The sequence below is a fragment of the Bufo bufo genome, chromosome 4, assembly GCF_905171765.1.
Source record: "Bufo bufo chromosome 4, aBufBuf1.1, whole genome shotgun sequence".
NCBI lineage: Eukaryota > Metazoa > Chordata > Amphibia > Anura > Bufonidae > Bufo > Bufo bufo.
Genome location: NC_053392.1, coordinates 511,528,503 through 511,549,070, shown reverse-complemented (window position 1 = coordinate 511,549,070; position 20,568 = coordinate 511,528,503). Strand labels below are relative to the sequence as shown.

Genomic DNA, 20,568 nt, shown 5'->3' with positions numbered 1-20,568 from the left:
GAACACTAATAGGAACAAATAGGACAAGCAAACAGAAAACCCAAATGACGTTGTCCAGATGCGAGCTCATTTGAAGTCCTTACTAAGTGCCTATTATGTAATCCTGACCCCGCGCCAGATTTACTTGTTTATATAGTTCCATAGCCCTAAAAAGGTTATCTAATTTCTGGTCATTTTATTTAAAACATAAACAATTATTTCAAGAACAACAACAACAGTCCAATTGCAAACAAGTAGTACCAAGACATCCAGGTTCTCGCCGATGCACAATAGTATCGGCAGCTGCCAACAAATAGGGTACCACAAACGGGGGTAGACTACCAGCAGATAAGCCAAATACTTGGCCCCCTGTACCACCCATGCAGCCAGTACAGCTGTACAGGGGCCCGGAGGGGGCCCTTTGCAGCTGTAGAGCAGTAGCAGAAGTGACCAGGCTGCACTGCTAAGCTGAGATTGGGGCTCAGTGGTGAGACGGCACCGAGCTTAGCGCTGCAATGGGGGTTCCCAGACATAACTTTGCTTTGGGCACCAGAAATACCAAATCTGCCCCTGACCACTTAAGGACACCTGGGAGATACATGTAGAAAATACTGTATGGAGAGGACTGTCGCTGTACAATGTGTCTTCACTAATATATACAGTAGATGCCCAAACACCACAGAGAAGCATCACCATTGACTCTTCTGAAGCCAAAAATACATAATATTGTATAATAGACAGTACAAACCTCATCAGAAACCTAATACTAAAGTGTTGTGTAAAGATGAGTTCACACCACCGCTAGTTATAGAAAGTACTGGATTTGGCACATAACAGACAGAGCTGAACAGACTCCACTCAATACAATGGAATAATGGAGTCCGCTCAATTTTTGTTCAGGAACCTGTTTTTTTACCAGACAGTCCTGCATGCAGGACTTTTTTTGTCCAGTCTTTTTGACAGAATCTGCAATGGAGACCCCGAATGCAGATGTGAACAAGCCCTAACTTTTAGAATAGGATGACTTTCACAAGGAGGGACTTCCCGCGTTCAGCGGGCTGCAGGTATACAAACATGTCTGGTTTCTAGGACCTGTGGGTGGAAGAATGAGACAGCATATCAGGTTCATACTGGCTAGTAAAGCGTTGACTGTTACATGATACCATGGGTTGCATTCATTAGCACCGTCACAGGGATGTAAATACCGTGGTTCATTTTAGCGATATATTAAAATGTCGCATCGTCCATTTGATCGACTTTTGCTTCATTAAATTTTATCTTTATGGAAAAGCAGATGTGTTACCACAATGTAACAACCTCTTATCACTTGAACAGAATACAGGCTACTGTAATTGGTGCTTGTATTCCGGTGACTGAATCTGCAATGTCTTGCAGCTTCGCACTCCCACATATAAAAGGGAGGGATGTCACTGACTTGCGAGTTTTACAATTCCCTTATAATTAATATAGTTTCAAAGGTGGAGTTTTAATTTGAATTCTATTTACAGTAATCCCTTGTATATATAATTAATACACTGTCAGCAGATTTGTACGTATGAAACTGGCTGACCTGCACTTGGCAGCTGAAGACATCTGTGTTGGTCCCATGTTCATATGTGCCCGCATTGCTGAGAAAATGATGTTTTAATATATGTAAATGAGCCTCTAGGAGCAACGGGGGCGTTGCCATTACACCTAGAGGCTCTGCTCTCTCTGCAACTGCACAGACCTCTGCAATTTGATTGAGAGTAAAAATGTCATTACACCTGGTCCTGTCAATCAAAGTGCAGAGCGCCCGACAGTTGCAGAGAGAGCAGAGCCTCTAGGACTGATGAAATCCATTGTGGTTGCAGCTGAAACATTCCCATTCAGATGAACAGAACTAATTATAGTCACTTCTGCAATAAATCTGCAGAGTGTGAATATGCCCAACAAGTCCTTCGGCAAACATGGAAGAGCAAATGATAACTGAAACTTCTGCACATTCCAAAATTGTGTTCAATACGGTTTTTATTGATTTCTCTCATCTTTTTATGGTCAAATCAGATAACAGACAAAAAGTTTTGGTTAGCAGACCTTCTTGAGGTCTACTGACTGCCCAGACAGGAAGACATGAGGAAAGCATGGTAATGTGGTGAACCTGATAAGGTGGTGAGCCGTGTGCTTTCCCCATGTCTTATTATCTGGGCAAGAAGTTGGCCTGACGAAGGTCTTCTGACTGGCTACTTTCACACTAGCGTTTTTCTTTTCCGGCATAGAGTTCCGTCACAGGGGCTCTATACCGGAAAAGAACTGATCAGGCTTATCCGCATGCATTCTGAATGGAGAGAAATCCGTTCAGGATGCATCAGGATGTCTTCAGTTCAGTCATTTTGACTGATCAGGCAAAAGAGAAAACCGTAGCATGCTACGGTTTTATCTCCGGCGAAAAAAACTGAAGACTTGCCTGAATGCCAGATCCGGCATTTTTTTCCATAGGAATGTATTATAAAAACCGGAACGCCGGATCCGTCCTTCCGGTCTGCGCATGCGCAGACCTTTAAAACTGAGAAGAAAAAAAAATACCGGATCCGTTTTGCCTGATGACACCAGAAAAACGGATCCGGTATTGCAATGCATTTTTCTGACTGATCAGGCATTTTTCTGACTGATCAGATCAGTCAGAAAAAATTACATGCGCTTGCATACAGTTTGCCTGATCAGGCAGGCAGTTCAGGCAACGGAACTGCCTGCCGGAATCAAACAACGCAAGTGTGAAAGTACCCTTAAAACGTTCACTTATAATCTGATTTGTCCCTTAAAAAGATGAGAAACCCCAAAAAAATTGGATGTTCGGACGTTTCAATTATCACCAGTACAGGTGGTTTGGGAACCTACTGCCAGCACCTCCCTGATATAAGGAGTGCTGTGATTTTCCTCTTCTATTACGACAGAGGAGGCACGGTAATAACAAATTCCCTGCGCCTGTCCTAACTGGAGTTTGGTCTTCCCCATCACTCTCATGGCAGAGGCCATGTTGGTGGGTTGTGTAGCTATCCAATCTGCCATACCTGGGCTCTGTTCACATGAAACCAGAAACCCTTTGAATATCTTGACTACCTTTATTGTTTTCTACTTTTTTCGACGCGTTGGTTCATTGTTACTAGACATTACTGTTTTCACACATGTTCCTTATACAATTGCTTGGACCTAATGAATCTATTGTCAATGGTTCACCAAGAGACACACTTAGCGCTCATGCACACGACCGTTGGCTGTTTTGCGGTCCGCAAATTGCAGATCCGCAAAACACGGATACCAGCTGTGTGCATTCCGTATTTTGAAGAACAGAAGGGCAGGCCCCTAATAGAACAGTCCTATCCTTCTCCGTAATGTGGACAGTAATAGGACATGTTCTATTATTTACGGAACGGCCATGTGGACACAGAATGCACAAGGAGTCATTTCCATTTTTTTTTAGCGGTCCCAAATAAAATGGAACGGACATGGAAAAAAAAAATATAATGTTTGTGTGCATGTGCCCTTACAGAAAGAGTTTTTGCCTGGACCCTGCATAATTCCGCATGGAATCGCTATGGTTTCTTACTACAGAGCCACAGGCTATCCACCACTGTATGGTGCGTCTACATGGAAAAATCAGTGGCCCTTGGAGGTAATATGGGCCCCCAGCAAGTAATGAACACCAGTTTATGGATACAGCACAGACCAGCAGTGGGCATGAAGCCTAGTGCATCCTTGCTGCCATAGTCACTCCAGAAGCACTGGCATTTCCATCATTGCCCATGCAAACAAGTAGTATTTGGGAAGGGTCTAACTTGCAACTAAAGCCAAAGATTGTAAAAAATACTACTGCAACCAACAAAAGTAATGGGAAATAACCAAAAGTACCAAAAATAATTCCAACTCCATATACAAGATTCTACAAAAACACCTGTGCCCATGTCCGGATTTTGGTCCGGAAAAAAACAAGTCTGCAAAAAAACTGATACTTTCCGTGGACATTCCACATTTTTCTCACTCCCATCAACAGAAAGAGCTATTCTTCTTGGCAATACGGAACTGCTCTATATTTTGCAGACGGGCCACAAGGATCTGCAACCTATATGGATGTGTGCATAGATATAAGGGCTCATGCACATGAACGTAGTTTGGTTGGCAAAAAAAATGCAGCTCGGATGTGGACCCATTCACTTTGAATGGGACCGCAAAAGATGTGCACATCCGTTGCTCTGTTACGTGGAGCCGCAAAAAAAGAAAGAAAAAAGAAAAAGAAAATGTCCTATTCTTGTCCGTTTTGCGGCTAAGAATAGGCATTTCTATTATGGGTGACCCGTTCCGTACCGCAAATTGCGGAACGCACACGGGCGGCATCCGTGTCTTGCAAAACAGCCACGGTCGTGTGCATGAGCCCTAAATGTGGAAACATTTCCAGATGTGTGCATGAATAGTAAATAAGCAGTGGACACCAATGCCAGCCACCTGGCGCTTATAGGTAGGTAGCACGTCTGTTCACATGATTAGTCTGACATGAGATCTACCATTCTTAGTAATGCAATTAGAGAAGTAATCCCTCTTAGGACAAGCTGGTGCTCGGCACTTACTACTGCCGCAGTCGAAGAATGCCCACGATTGATCTGCACCCTCCTATAGACCTCCGAGAGGCTTATACCAGGTTTTTGTGTTTTGCAGAGGCCCCGCATAGAAGGGGTGCAGACAAGCAAAGACTTAGCAGAAAGCTATTTTAATTAGCATTGCTTGTGCCAAGCCTGGGATTGAGTTTCCAGACTTTTTACTTCCACATGAAAATCTGAATTCCAGGCGATGAGTAGCCTGGCAAGATACCTTCCTGGCAGCATCCAAGGAAAAAATAAAAGGGACGGGCTAAGCAGAAGAAATTCCTAAGGGTAGCAAGGGCTGCAGGTCCTGGCATATGTTAACCTCTTGGTTACTAAAGCATATTTAACAGCAAAAAAAAAACTGTCTATACGCGATATTAACACATTTTTAGTGCATCACACAAGTATAATGTTACATTCTTATATTTTCCTCAAACCGTCCAGTACAAGATCTTGAATATACTCATCACTGACCCAATGTTACACAACCAACAAGCCATAGATCAAACGCCCTGGACAGAGGCATAAGTACATGCAGCAAGTGGTTTCTGTTACTGGATCCTTTTCATGTTTCCCAAACACCCCCACCCCCCTCACCAGATGACGTTCCTTTTACTTAGACCGTGCCTTTAAATGGATAAACAAAAACATCTGGGTCAGCGCCTGTGTGGAAGCACTGTGCTATACCGGAGTATATCATAGGGTGTCTATGGGATTTGGGACATGGAGCGTCATGTGTTAACCATAGCTGGATATGTAATAGTAAAGTTACATAAGGAAATATCAGTATGAGTAATAAGTACCAGATCATGGCCGTCATAGGGGTCAACACAGGCAGTACGCTATGTCATGAAATAACAGACTTGTCTCACCTATTTGATCTTCTGGGATCAGGGATTCAATCGGAGGGTCTAGTTCGGAGCTCTGTGCCAAGTAATTCTTAACCTGTGTCATAAACTGTCGGATGGTGTGCAACATATCTGTGCTGGAGACGTGGCAGTCCTTGTTCTCCTGCAGAAAACTGATGTAATCCTGTACGAGGCACCCGAAATAAGTGCACTTGTCCCTAGACAAGGCTGCTATCTTCTTAACCATCTTCTTCTCTGGGGTCACCAAGGAACTGAACACGCCGCTCACTTTGCGCAGGTGAGTTTTCACAAGTTTAGAAAGTCCCAAAGACGTGGCCCTTTTATTTTTGGACTTTATTGGAGGCGCCATACTCTCCTGATCGCTCTCTTCTTCACAATCCTCCAAACTGTCGCCTTCGTAAAAAGGGGGCACCATGCGGTCGTACTCAAAGGAGTCTGATGACGAGGTGGAGATGCTCATGTCGCTCAGGCGTTGCATGCGTAACGTGCCTTGGACAGGTGAGTTGCTGATCTGACCCACGTTCATGTTCTGCATTGGTCTCTGAGGTGGAGATTCTTCAGGCTGAGAGTCAAATGAAGATCTACAGGAACTATTGAGCGATGGGCTGTGGTCGCTGCTTTGCCACCTGTGAATGGTAGCTTGTTTCTTCAAGCGAGGAGGGGGGATAGGGGTAGCAATTTTAGGAGAGTCCAAGTTCCCGTGCCGATTATTAATAAGTGTTTCTGGCATGCTTGGCTCTGACTGTACAGCTCTGGACAGCTGAAGGTTTGTGCGATGACTGTTAATGGAAGGGGGAGGGGGCCTGGGAGGTGGTGATTTCGCCCTCTCTATGCCATTTGTTTCTTGGGTTCTTGTGCTGTCCCTCTTAAAGCTTCCTCCTGAGTCCTGGCTGTGCACTTTTAAGAAGAGAGGATTAATGAAACACAGAGCGCCGTTGGTCTGGCTACATTCCAGTTCTGAGGGTGTTCTGGTGCGGAGAGAATGCACTCCATTTATAAGAGGTAGATGATGTGACTGCCTCTTGACGCTGCCTTGGGGGAGAGGCTTGAGAGAAGGTGGAGGATATTTTGGTCTGATGTTTACAGAAGATTTCCAAAAGTCTTGGAAGAAAAAAAAGAAACACATAAAATCCTCATTGTGTGAACAAAACATGTGCTCAAATGCATGAAATTTGTAGAATCAAGAACTTTTACAAGTTTTATAACAAAAGGGATCAATCTAATGGGATCTACTACAAGAAGACAAACCACATCGTCTGGCTGGCACAAGGACACTGGCACACTATCATACTTAGGGTTTTGGTTTCACACTACAAACTCACATTGCAGAGATGGGAAATTGCAGACATTTTATTGTCCCTGGAATAAAAATCCAAATTGTGAAGTATCAGGATCTGGTCTTATGAACAGCCATGAAAATTAAAGGTTTTGTGGCACAGGATGTGGGATAATTAACTGATTGGTGGGGGTCCGACTGCTGAGATCCCAACCAATCCTGAGAACAGAGGTTCCATGTTTCCTGCTGCCCCATTCATTCATATAGTACTGCAGTAGACAGCCGAGCCCCATCAGGTCAGGAACATGGGACCTTGCTTCTCAAGATCAGTGGGGGTCCCAGCAGACAGACCCCCATCAATCAGTTAGTTATCCCCTTTCCCATGTATAGTGCATAACTTTGATACTTGGCACGACCACTTTAAAGAAATAATTCATAATCTTGTATACTTTACATTTAATAAGATCTATTTTTTTACCATGCTACCTTTTTATCGTCACTTAGAACAAGTGGCTTTTCTATGCTAATAATATTGATTATTTCATCATTTCAAATTTTTCATATCATTGGCTCCAATTTACTAATGTCTCAGCTAGTAGCGGTGCCTGTAGAGTCACAGCTCCAGAGCAGAAGCAGAACCTATGCCCTTTCTCTGTTAATTGAAGCGGCTGCGCAGGCAGGAAATTGTCCGAACCTGTCAATCTAGCAGCCTCTTCACCTGCGTGGACATCTAACCACAGGTGAACAAACCCTGCTGATGAGAGAAACCGATTTGTTGGAATCGATTTGCTCATCTCTATCATGAATGCATGCGAAAACCGGGAAGCCACAATGCAGACAACGAGCACACATGTAATTTTACAACAAGTCAAATCAGTTTTTAAAAATAATTGCTAGGGTGCCTTCACACGTGGCAGATATAGATACGCTTTAGCGCAGCAAACATAGAGCCCCCAAATGGAGGGGGCTTCAACCAAAGAGGTTCTACCTGGTTTCAGAGTCTAGTTTAGTAAGCCTGTAAGTATATTGTGTATGGAGGTATCTTTCCCTAGAAGCAATGCTTCAACCAAGATGTTGTAAGGAGCCACAAGATGCCTGTGTGCACAGGGCCTTAGATACTGAGCAGTTGATAAATGATCCTCATCCTCCTGTAGATCACATTACCACATTATGCAATAGGCATGAATATTGTAGAGTGTATACGTACCGGACCAAGCTAAAGAACAGCTTTCCTGAACCACATTTGCAGGGATTGTTCTTGCAGGGAAGTGAAAAGTATTTTGCAGAAAGGGCAGGCAAGGCAAAAGGAAAAAAGCTGAAAGCTCCTCTTCTTCACCAGTCTCTTAAGACAGCCCAGGTCATCAGCTGCTCAGCTTTTCTTCCTTCCCTCGCTTGTAAACACACAGCTGCATGCGTGTGGATTGCAAAACTTGGAATCTGGCATTGAGCGTGGTCAGAAGAATGACACGCTGTGTGCTTTTAAAGATTATAACAATGAGTAACAGGAAGCTCTGCTAGGAAAGCTAACATATGTCTGGCCTACTTGTAGGAGGCCCAACACTGGGCCAGAAGAGCAGGAAAGACGAGCGCGCTTACATGTTTATCATATGCAGGCCAAGTAGTTTGACAGAAAATCCGCTATTTGTAAGTTTCTAAAGTTAGCTTCGATGTGGATATAAGTTTAAATTACAGACAACAGCTTCTAAATCCAATAGAAAGTTTGGAAAATGAACGCTGCAGAGAAGCAGTCCCAAACATATGGCAGTGATTTTGTAAAAGACAGAGACACTGCTGTAACATCTAACTCCAGCAGAGGGCACCAGATCCTTGTTCAGGGCAGCCAGGGAAAAAGATTCAGCCTGCACAGGAAGTGGGCAGGGAATACTGTTCCAGTGTGTGAACGTGCGTGCTGAGACCAAGTGTGTAGCTCTCAGGTATCAGAGCAGATATGGCTTTTGTTAATCGCATCCTGCACAAGGTTCACATCCTATAGATAAATTTATGCCTTCAAAAATGCGCTGAATTTTCAAACCCACATCTAACGCTCTTTTGACAAGATGCTTCAACCATCATGTTTTTCTACTTAAATTTATGGCTCTAGGGGGAAATCACATTTTCCAGGAATTAATCATCATTGCCTACCCTAATTATAGGCCGCAAATGTTTGATCATTGGTGATTCAGCCCTCGGGATCCTTCAGATCAGCAGTAGCAAAGAAGCCATGGCTCACCAGCACCATCATTATTTACACAAGCACAGCAGCTCATCTGCCATGGGCGGCTGCGCCTGGTACTGCAGTTTGGTCCCATTCAAGTAGGCTGCAGTACTGGGCACAACCAAATTTCTACGTACGGTGCTGTTCCTGTGTGAACAATGGAGTTGTACAAAATTTCATGGAGCCCTAAACTAAAAGCCTGATTGTGAGGAATGTGGAATTATGATCCAATGCCAGTCATAATCTATTTCCAGCCATTTGCTGTCAGATAGCAGAGGGCGTGAACTCCGCAGGCATCCTGGCTTTAAGCAGGCCATGCATTTGAACGAATTCACACCTCACTCAGCCAGCACGGAGGCCAACTCCAGCCAGTACTGGTCTCAGCCAGTACTCAGATCAATTAAATCCATCAGACATCATGGCACTGGAGATTCATAAGGAATTATGAATTGCCCGTCCATCACTGGCATAAACCAGTTATATATCTGCGACCCTGGGGCCAAGACGGACATGCCCCTGGTCGTAGTTTGGGGGTCGGGTGCCGGGAAGGGGAGATACAGAGATCTCCCCACAGGAACCTAATAACGGCTCCATGTTTGGTCTCCACCTGTAGCCAGCACCCAGGCGGACCCGTTGGTCCCAGAACCATCTCCCTGTGACCTTCCGGTCTGGAGCTATGGGCCCTGATGGGTTTTGTGGGTCTTTGGCTACCAGGACCAGAAAGGAGGAGTGGACTCCTCCCAGAGGCAGGGAGGGCAGTGGCCGACTACAGGTGAAAAGGCTGATGCAGGCCAGAGGCCTAGTCGTTCTCTAAAGGGGGGGTCACATCGAGTACTGTGTTTGGAGGGACCGTGGACCAACTGCTGACATCACTGCCCCCCTGTGACTACAGCCAACCATTACAGCAACCCAGAACTCATTACATCCCAAAGGACTACTCATCCATCTGGTAACTGACCCTTGCTCTGTTTAACTCTGTTGTATCGTACCACCTGTATTTGCACATCCGACCACTGTATATATTCTCTGTGTATATCATGTATTGTCTAGTGCGACCTTAAGGCAATTAAATATACAATTTAATCTTGTGCTGTCCTTGTATCTCGATCATGAATCCCCACGTCCGTGTTTTGGCATAGTTATACGCTACTGAGGGTTGGTCTCTCACACTATATAATCCCGTTAGCGGACCGGGCTTATATCAAACGAGGAACTGGTGGCAGTGTACAGGACTGAGAAAGCTCTGTTTCACTAGGGCAGTGAAAAGGCTCCCTCAGCTTATCAGGGGTGTAAGCGAGTGTGGAGTTACACCGGAGGCCGCAAGGACCAACCGTCGCTCACCCCCCTGCCTCTCTGTGCCCGTGTGGACAGGAGGCGTCTGTTTAAAATGTATCAAGCTGACCTTACGTGCTCCCAGGGAGGGCGTAACGCCACTTCTTGGAAACCAGTGACTAAACCGTATCTTGTGAGCTCGTCGTAGTAGACGTCAGGTGGGGCCGCGAGGTGTGGTATTCGGCACACTGATGATCTGGAGAAGGACCCTTCGTACGAGTAGTCGCTTCCAATCATTTTCCCATATAAACATGTCTGTCAATCACCCTACAAATGAGCAAACGATTCTTTTTCTTCGCCTGTATCTTTTATGTGGATGTGGATCATCAGTAGCACATTTCCTTCTGTAAATGGGGATGTAAATAGAGCTAAACAGGCGCTGAACGACTTGCTAGACCGTCAAATGGTACTCATTATGTAAAAGGATCCTAAAGCCTATCTAATATTTTAATGAAAAACGTAAAAAATATAGCGTGAGATGAGGTAAGCTGCTAAAAAAAGTTGCATTTCGCAGTTACCCGTATGTGCTTGTGCTCTGCGCCGCACATTCTGCATTAACTCCAGAAAGGTCCTTGAGAAATGTTACCTCCGAAACGCGTTGGGCTTGAGCCTTGCAGCAATCTGTGCTGTCTACTTTCACTTTTGGGCAGAGACGCCCCACCAGTCAGGGTGTGCACGCTCATGCAGACTCACAGACCAGTGGGGGAGCATTACCTGAAAGCACCTGATGTGAAGACACTACGTGGATTTCAAACTCCAGAAGAGGAAGCTGCACCACTCAAACAATACTGTGGGAGACGAAGTGTGAAGGCGCAATAACATGGGTTAGTGCTTGTTCATGCCATTGAGTCCCGTAGTAGTACCACTGAGTGTAGTGTAGCCGCTACCCAGTAGTGTGAGCTTCGATTAGGAAATGTGGGTGGCATTCATCATTCACTGTGTTTGTGACTTTGCCACTTTCCAAGAAGGGAGAGCGGTGGAGCCAGGATCATTTATCTTCTTTTACACCAGTTTTCTGGCGTATAAGTAGACTGAAAACTATACCAGCTCTGATCTGCCATAAACTTGAAGCTAGGCGCTCACACTGCTGGAGAAAGCTCCTAATTTATGACGAGGCCTGTGCCATGCCATAAATTAAATGTATCCTCCAGCAGCAAATGAGATATTTTAGACTGCTAAATCATAGGCACGTTTGTTTTAATCATCCCCTCCCACTGAAATTAGGGTCCCTTTCAGCGCTAATTTTTTTGTTTTGCCTGATTCAGTTAGCCATTTTTTGCAGTTCATAGGCCATTAGATTTATGTTTGGCAAATTTAAGTGAATAGTAAGCAATCAGTTCACTGAGATTCTGCTGGACTCGTGAAAAAAAATATATCTACTGCCAAATACTGTAAGGAACCTCTGCTGTGATACTCCTATTTATTAGTTTTTCATTAGAACTTTTATTTTATTTTGTTTTTTGACCACCTCTGGGATGCTCACCTACCAGGAGAACAGGGGTCTCCTGGACCTCGTTCCACTAGGTGAGGTAGCTGCACCTGGCCACTGAATGCATGGGGATTTGGCAACCTCATGTTAACTAGTCTCTCCATTTACATCCATGGGAGTTACAGAAAGAGCCAATAAAGCTTCACCTACACAAAATATACCAGACTTTATGTTTTACATCTGCTCACAACATGTCACCTAGCAAGCACTTCATATTAACCCACTTAGACCTTATTCACACGTCCGTATCTGTGACAAAACGGTCACTGTTTCATTATTGAGAATGTCCTTGAAGGGTCTATTGTTGGTCCACGTGACCATCCGTATTCCATGTACACTGCTAGGATAAAAAATTTAATTTCCAGAGCATCTTCTACCAATCGTCAGTGAAAACCATCTGTATTCTGCCACTTTAGTGGCAACAGTGGTCCACATCATGGGCCAAAGTAGCACATGCCTCCAGTGATTCTGAACCACAGTCAATGGAAAACCACTGATGTGTGAATAAGCACATTAAAGAGTAAAAAAAAAAAAAAAAAAAAAGTTTGCAAAATGACTGATCTTTTTTTGGGCTTCCCTAACGTGTTTCCCAGCCATATTATTCCTGGTTTCACATGCACAGCTAGATGCATTACTCTCACAAGCAGGGGGTGTCTGCCTTCTCGTGAATCTGCCAGTACTGTATGCAGTGACCTCACTTCCCTTACTACCTACTACGTTTGTTTTCTTCTATGGAGCTGATAAGGAGAAAGAGGTCACACTTACAGACACACAGGAATCTCTATGCTATTCAGAAGCAGTGTAGAAGCAATTCCATTATCAGGCTCAGGATCTCAGCTAGCTCTGACTTCAGGGTCTCTGTAACCAGGGACGGATCTAGCCTGACAACAGGCAGTGGACTGCACATTAAGTGGAATTGAGAACCCTAGTGGCATTTTTTTATTTTTTGCTAATTACACTATTCTCTATTAAAGGGGTTGTCAACGTCTTCTTATCTCATCTACTATGCATGAGTGGAGCATTGGAGCACTTCCTTGCACTGATGCTCCCCCTTGCCTTGCCCTGCATAGCGCAGGGCAAGGTCTGTTTGTTTACTGCCGGTGACATACCGAGCTTCTCCGTACTATGCCAGGTGGAGACTTTCGCCTAGCAGTGAGCCCGCTGACATCACCGGCACAAATGGGCGGTCTGTAGTGCTGCCCTAGGCTGTTTTAGAGGTGGGTGTTAGTGTTACCTGCCTCAAAAACAGCCTAAGACCACCCATTTGTGCCAGTGACGTCACCGGGCTCCCTGCCCCTTTATAGAACCCGTTATATTAATTTGTATGAAAGTAGAGTGACTCTTGAATATCACTGAATGCGTGTGGTCCATGTGCCAGCGTATAATTCTCTATCGTGTCCTGTGAAGACATTCTCTACTAGATGCAATGCATTTCAAACCTATGGTCTAAGCACTTTTATGGGTGACATATTGTGGCTCCACACAACACACCTTAGAATGGGACATATTTAGCAAAACATTTACTCACCAATCCCCAGTTGAGAAATATCTTCAAGTTCAGCATCTGACTTGGCTGTGGCAATGGCATGAGGCAACTTCAAAGTGAAGGGAAGGACGTCCCTGTTGGCAAAATAAATGAAATGTAGTTATCTTACAGTCTTCGTGTTCCATTTAAAAGCACGTTTCTTGGAATCACTTGTAGTAAAACTTTTCTTCACTTTTCTACCCGGAGGTTTATTTATGTTGTTATTATCTCTATGGAGAGGTTTAATTACTGAGCACCAGAGCATATCCCAACATGACATGGCATAACCATAACTATGAGGGAACTTAAAGGCGTTGTCTCACTTCAGCAAATGGCATTTATCACGTACAGAACGTTAATATAAGGCACTTACTAATGTATTGTGATTGTCCATATTGCCTCCTCTGCTGGCTTCATTCGCTTTTTCACCACATTACACTGCGTGCAGAATTATTAGGCAAATGAGTATTTTGACCACATCATCCTCTTTTTGCATGTTGTCTTACTCCAAGCTGTATAGGCTCGAAAGCCTACTACCAATTAAGCATATTAGGTGATGTGCATCTCTGTAATGAGAAGGGGTGTGGTCTAATGACATCAACACCCTATATTAGGTGTGCATAATTATTAGGCAACTATGGGTCAAAAGAAGGACTTGACAGGCTCAGAAAAGTCAAAAATAGTGAGATATCTTGCAGAGGGATGCAGCACTCTTAAAATTGAAAAGCTTCTGAAGCGTGATCATCGAACAATCAAGCGTTTCATTCAAAATAGTCAACAGGGTCGCAAGAAGCGTGTGGAAAAACCAAGGCGCAAAATAACTGCCCATGAACTGAGAAAAGTCAAGCGTGCAGCTGCCAAGATGCCACTTGCCACCAGTTTGGCCATATTTCAGAGCTGCAACATCACTGGAGTGCCCAAAAGCACAAGGTGTGCAATACTCAGAGACATGGCCAAGGTAAGAAAGGCTGAAAGACGACCACCACTGAACAAGACACACAAGCTGAAACGTCAAGACTGGGCCAAGAAATATCTCAAGACTGACTTTTCTAAGGTTTTATGGACTGATGAAATGAGAGTGAGTCTTGATGGGCCAGATGGATGGGCCCGTGGCTGGATTGGTAAAGGGCAGAGAGCTCCAGTCCGACTCAGACGCCAGCAAGGTGGAGGTGGAGTACTGGTTTGGGCTGGTATCATCAAAGATGAGCTTGTGGGGCCTTTTTGGGTTGAGGATGGAGTCAAGCTCAACTCCCAGTCCTACTGCCAGTTTCTGGAAGACACCTTCTTCAAGCAGTGGTACAGGAAGAAGTCTGCATCCTTCAAGAAAAACATGATTTTCATGCAGGACAATGCTCCATCACACGCGTCCAAGTACTCCACAGCGTGGCTGGCAAGAAAGGGTATAAAAGAAGAAAATCTAATGACATGGCCTCCTTGTTCACCTGATCTGAACCCCATTGAGAACCTGTGATCCATCATCAAATGTGAGATTTACAAGGAGGGAAAACAGTACACCTCTCTGAACAGTGTCTGGGAGGCTGTGGTTGCTGCTGCACACAATGTTGATGGTGAACAGATCAAAACACTGACAGAATCCATGGATGGCAGGCTTTTGAGTGTCCTTGCAAAGAAAGGTGGCTATATTGGTCACTGATTTGTTTTTGTTTTGTTTTTGAATGTCAGAAATGTATATTTGTGAATGTTGAGATGTTATATTGGTTTCACTGGTAAAAATAAATAATTGAAATGGGTATATATTTGTTTTTTGTTAAGTTGCCTAATAATTATGCACAGTAATAGTCACCTGCACACACAGATATCCCCCTAAAATAGCTTAAACTAAAAACAAACTAAAAACTACTTCCAAAAATATTCAGCTTTGATATTAATGAGTTTTTTGGGTTCATTGAGAACATGGTTGTTGTTCAATAATAAAATTAATCCTCAAAAATACAACTTGCCTAATAATTCTGCACTCCCTATATAGACTGCTCATATCCAGGGGTTAAGACTACCCTGCAATCCAGTAGCGGTGGTTGTGCTTGCACACTATAGGAAAAAAGTGCTGGCCTCTTTGGTGGCTGAGACTGTGGGATCGCCCATAGGCACGCATGCGCAAAAGCTCCCTTGCCAGCCACCTTATATCTGCACTTCTGCAGGGGCCCTAACCCCTGGAAACGAGCCGCACTAAACTCCCAACAGTGCAGATGACAGGTGCAGGGTATTTAAATGGAGGAGACTGGATCTGCTTGGTCACATGACTCTCCATTACAGGACCTCTGTGTGTACAGGACAAAAGATTAGACCAACAAGGGGGTCATAGCTTATGAAATATATAAAATGGCGCAGGATATAAAAAAAGGCTGTATTAGTAAGTGCCATATATTCTTCATCTTAACTACACATTGATTGACAGTAGCCAGAAAGTGACCAACCCCTTTAATTAGTAGACTACATTGTGAAAATCTTATTGTACTTGCATGCGCTGCAACAGCGAAGCAACCAAAAACTGCAACATTACACAATAAAAACATCTGCAAAACTTTGGAGAGTAGTTGAGCTTTTCATACAGGAAATGTTCATAGTAATGTTTCTAACACCACAACACGATACGGTGGATTTCCATGGTGCAGCGTTCCTAACCAATGGATAAGAAATCTATAGCAAAACTGCAATAAATATGTGACTAATAGAACATGCAGCAGTAAAAAACAACAACTCCAAGATACAGTTTTAGAGAATAGGGACACTTTACAAGACCTGCTTCCTTATTAAAGCCACAGTATGTAAATGTGGATAAATGTAAAGTTCTGCATCCGGGTATTCATAATCAACAGGTAATATATGTCCTAGGAGGAGTAACACTGGGAGAGTCGCTTGTAGATCAGACTAAATAACAGCACCATGTCAATCAGCTGCTTCTAAGACCAGCACAATACTGTCATGTTTCGGCAGGACAGGGACATAATATTGCCACCAGGTACATATTAATGCAACTTTACAAATTATTGGTGCAGCCCTATGTGGAATACGCAGTTCAGGTCACAGAAAGGATGCCCTGGAGCTGGAGAAAGTACAAAGAACGGTGACTAAACTGATCAGGGGCATGGGATTAAAAGAATTACATTTATTTAGTCTTAAAGGGAACCTGTCACCTGGATTTTGGGTATAGAGCTGAGGACATGGGCTGCTAGATGGCCGCTAGTACATCCGCAATACCCAGTCCCCATAGCTCTGTGTGCTTTTATTGTGTAAAAAAACAGATTTGATACATATGCAAATTAACCTGAGATGAGTCAGAGCTTGAAAATATGACTTCTCTGGTCACACAAGTAAGATATGACTCTTTTGTGTTAATTAGCATATGTAAAAGCACAGAGAGCTATGGGGACTGGGTATTGCAGATGTGCTAGTGGCCATCTAGCAACCCATGTCCTCAGCTCTATACCCAAAATCCTGGTGACAGGTTCCCTTTAAGAGACAACTAATACCCTCAAAGGACATGGGGGCACTGACATGCCTTCTTTACTGTAAGAACTGTGAATCTGTGAAATAGACTACAGTTTACAGTAAAAAAAAAAGGCTTAGATGATTTCCTAGAATTAAATAACATTAAATGGGTTATCCAACCCCTATAATGACCATGACGGGGACGAGCCGCCCTAGCGTCACCCGCAATGCTGGGGAGCCTCGTCCCCATCGCGGCCTGCGATTGAGTACCACCCACTCCCACCCCTTCGACGGAGGTTTTATTCTGCACGACGGGGAGATGCAGCGGTTGTAGTGCGGGGATCATGAGCGACGCTGGTGCCGGGGTAAGTATAACCTATATGAGGTGCCCGGGCATTATGGGGGTCAATATTGGGGTTGGATAACCTCTTTAAAAGAGTTTTCTGAGATTTTTGAACTGATGATATAGATAGATTCACTAAAATACTGAGTAATATAATCTAAGGGGCAGAAATCTGCATCATCACTCAGAAATCATGACAAAATGTACATTGTTACATAGAGTTAGCTGAAAAAAGGCATAAGTCCATCATGTCCATCGAGGGGCTGTGAATGAAGGTAAGGGGAGTGAGACCCAGATTTCTACACATTTACATAAGCATTAAAAGGATTTACTGAGAATTTTAAACTGATGGCCTATCGAGGCGCTGTGCTTGGTGAGCAAAGCGAGGGCCGTGGCGCTACTGTGAGCACTGGTGCCTTCTCAAACAGCTGATCGGCAGAGGTCCCGGGTGTCGGACCCCCACCTATCAGATACTGATGACCTATCCAGAGGATAGGTCATCAGTTAAAAAATCTCTGTAAATACTTACGTAAATGTCTTACCTTCATTCCCCTCCCTTCCCATCCCCTGGGTGAACTTGGTGGACATATATGATATATTTTCTTCAGCCATACTAACTATACATTTGGTCATGATTTCTGAGTGATGATTCTGCCCCTGAGATTGTATTACTCAGTCTTTTAGTAAATCCATGTAGCCTGGTAAAGTAAGAGAAACTTAATAGCTCCCTGCTGTAAATAATGGAGTGCAGTAATAGGTTCACTTGCTCGTTATCCTTGAATTACTTGTACGCATGGCGTTTTCAGTACAGCTTCCATGACTGCATGAGGTCATTCCACTTTAAACAGAGAGGTCAAGGAAGACAGAGCAAGCACTGCGGGCAACAACGCCAAAATGCCTTTTATTCCTATAGTATCAAGCTCTGCCTAAACCCAGCATGGAACGAAGAAGTTTATTTGAGGTTACTTAGGATGCACAGTCCAAACACATCATTGTATAGAGCAGCCTGGAGAACGGCCAACAGCTTGAAACAAATCTGTATGAATCGAGAGCTTCTGAGGTCAGCCTTAAATACCAGGCAACCTGATCGCAGAGAGGAATTGTGCTATGTATCACTACTGGGGGACTGTTAGGGTAGTGCAGGAGATGAAAGCCTCAGTCTTGATGAACAGTTACACATAATTTACGTGTAGTATGTATGTTTATTGCCAGAAGTACTGATAGATCAGCAACCACTGCATGCCAACAGGGACGGATAGTGGCGAGAAGTTTAGGAATGAATTGCCAGCAGTTTGCAACGAAGGTCCAGATGAGTGTTACCAGTTGGGGGGGGGGGGGGGGGGGGGGGGTGTCCCTGCATAGTCTGCCAGGGTTAAACTGTACAGGCAGGGCCGGCCTTAGGTGTTCAGGCGCCCTGTGCGAGCTAACCTTGTGGAGCCCCCCCCCCCCCCCTGGCATCATGGCATAGGCTGGCTGACTATCCAACCAAGTAGTTACCAGCCCATACACCCCAAAGGCCGGTGTAATGTTATACTTCCCTACTTCGTGAGATTTCCCTACCCTCGTCACTTCCGGTCGCACTGGACATGACGTGAGGAGGTGTGCAGCGCCGCGCAGGCGCACAACGACAGGTTAGGGAAATTTCACAGCAGAGTGCGCATGCGCCAGGAGCCTCGCCGGCGGTTAGGGTAGGGAAAAACTATGGGCCAATGCGCAGGCGCAGTGATCGGATGGATGTTCTCAGCTGAACACCGGCCGACACTGCGCATGCACCGGGAGCCTCACCAGCGGTTAGGGAAGGGAAAAATTACGTACGGGCCAGTGCTTTTTCCCTACCCTAACCGCTGGTGAGGCTCCCAGCGCATGCGCAGTGTCGGCCGGTGTCCAGCTGAGAAAATTTGTTTCCAATGTAGTATTAATAACTAAACAATTAAATAATAAACATATTGCATTGTTTACTTACCACCAGGACAATAAGATGATCTGGACTCTGGCTGCAGTCTGGCTCTGGGGACTCCATTGTCACTCTCTTCTCCCCCTCCTCCCTCCCTCCCTCCCTTGTCACTCTCTTCTCCCCCCCCCCTTCCCTTGTCACTCTCATTATTCCACACCCCCCTCCCTTGTCACTCTCATTATTCCCCCCCCCCTCTCCCTTGTCACCCTCATTATTCCCCCCCCTCTCCCTTGTCACTCTCATTATTCCCCCCCCTCTCCCTTGTCACTCATTATCCCCCCCCCCTCTCCCTTGTCACTCTTATTATTCCCCCCCTCTCTCCCTTGTCACTCTCATTATTCCCCCCCCTCTCCCTTGTCACTCTCATTATCCCCCCCCCTCTCCCTTGTCACTCTCATTATTCCCCCCCCCTCTCCCTTGTCACTCTCATTATTCCACCCCCCCTCCCTTGTCACTCTCATTATTCCCCCCCTCCCTTGTCACTCTCATTATTCCACCCCCCCTTGTCACTCTCATTATTCCCCCCCCCCCTTGTCACTCTCATTATTTCCTCCCCCCCTCCCCCTTTTCACTCTTATTCTACTCCCACCTCTAGTGTAGCGTGGCCGAGCTCTGTTCGATCCGCGGTACAGGAGCATTTGTTTCCTGTACCCGGCCGGACTGACAGGAAGTGCACACTAAGTGAGCACTTCCTGTCAGTCCGGCCGGGTACAGGAAACAAAAGCTCCTGTACTGCGGATCGAACAGAGCTCGGCCACGCTACATTAACAGCACACAGCAGGCGCAGGCAGGATTCTTTAGAGCGGCAAGCGCTCAGCCTCAGCCGCTCAGGCGGCGCAGCATGAGGGGCGCCGCCGGCCGCCCGAACTTATATAAGCAACTTTTTTATTTATTTTTTTAAACCGCAACGGGCCCAAGGGAGAACACAAGTGCCGCCTCGCCTGCCGCATATTACATTGCGAGCTGTCGGCCACCCGGCGCCCCTGTTGCTATGGCGCCCTGTGCGGCCGCACAGCCCGCACACCCCAAAGGCCGGCCCTGTGTACAGGGACACCCCTCCAACTGGTAACACCCAGGTGGACCTATATTACAGGCTGCTGGCAATTCTTTCCTAAACTTCTAGTAGGAATACCAGAGGTAGGGCAGGGCAAATAATCAAATTCAATAGACTAATTTGCCCTTTTACTGTCTGATGATTTTATTTTAAAAATCGGCATATCAAATTTTGTCTTCTCCGCTGTGTCGTCTCCAGTCCCTGCTGCCCTCACCATTAATCCTGGCACGGGCGGCCGGGACTGAAGAGACCCCACACAGGCTGCGCTGGTATATGAACTGCCTTATCACAGCCACCACCTGCTTCATCTTATTACACCTCTGAGACTGTGCTGTGCCCAGATGCCAACATCTTACTGCGCCCATGGATAGCCCCTCCAAGAGGTGAGAAATACAGCGCACCCCTCTATACAATGCATCCCCTATATACAAGGTACCCCCTCTATATACAGTGCATCCCCTATATA

The 20,568-nt window shown here is 45.2% G+C and overlaps 1 protein-coding gene across 2 annotated transcripts in view; it reads right to left on the bottom strand.

Annotated features, from left to right (window-relative positions):
* Positions 1 to 20,568, bottom strand: part of RIN2 (Ras and Rab interactor 2) — a 173,728-nt gene that overhangs the window by 13,632 nt on the left and 139,528 nt on the right. For both annotated transcript variants that reach the window (XM_040429688.1, XM_040429689.1), the window contains exons 7-8: positions 13,305 to 13,396; positions 5,468 to 6,565 (exon numbers count right to left, since the gene is read on the bottom strand). In XM_040429688.1, coding sequence (XP_040285622.1) covers positions 5,468 to 6,565; positions 13,305 to 13,396 — 1,190 coding nt within the window. The remainder of the gene's footprint in view (positions 1 to 5,467; positions 6,566 to 13,304; positions 13,397 to 20,568) is intronic.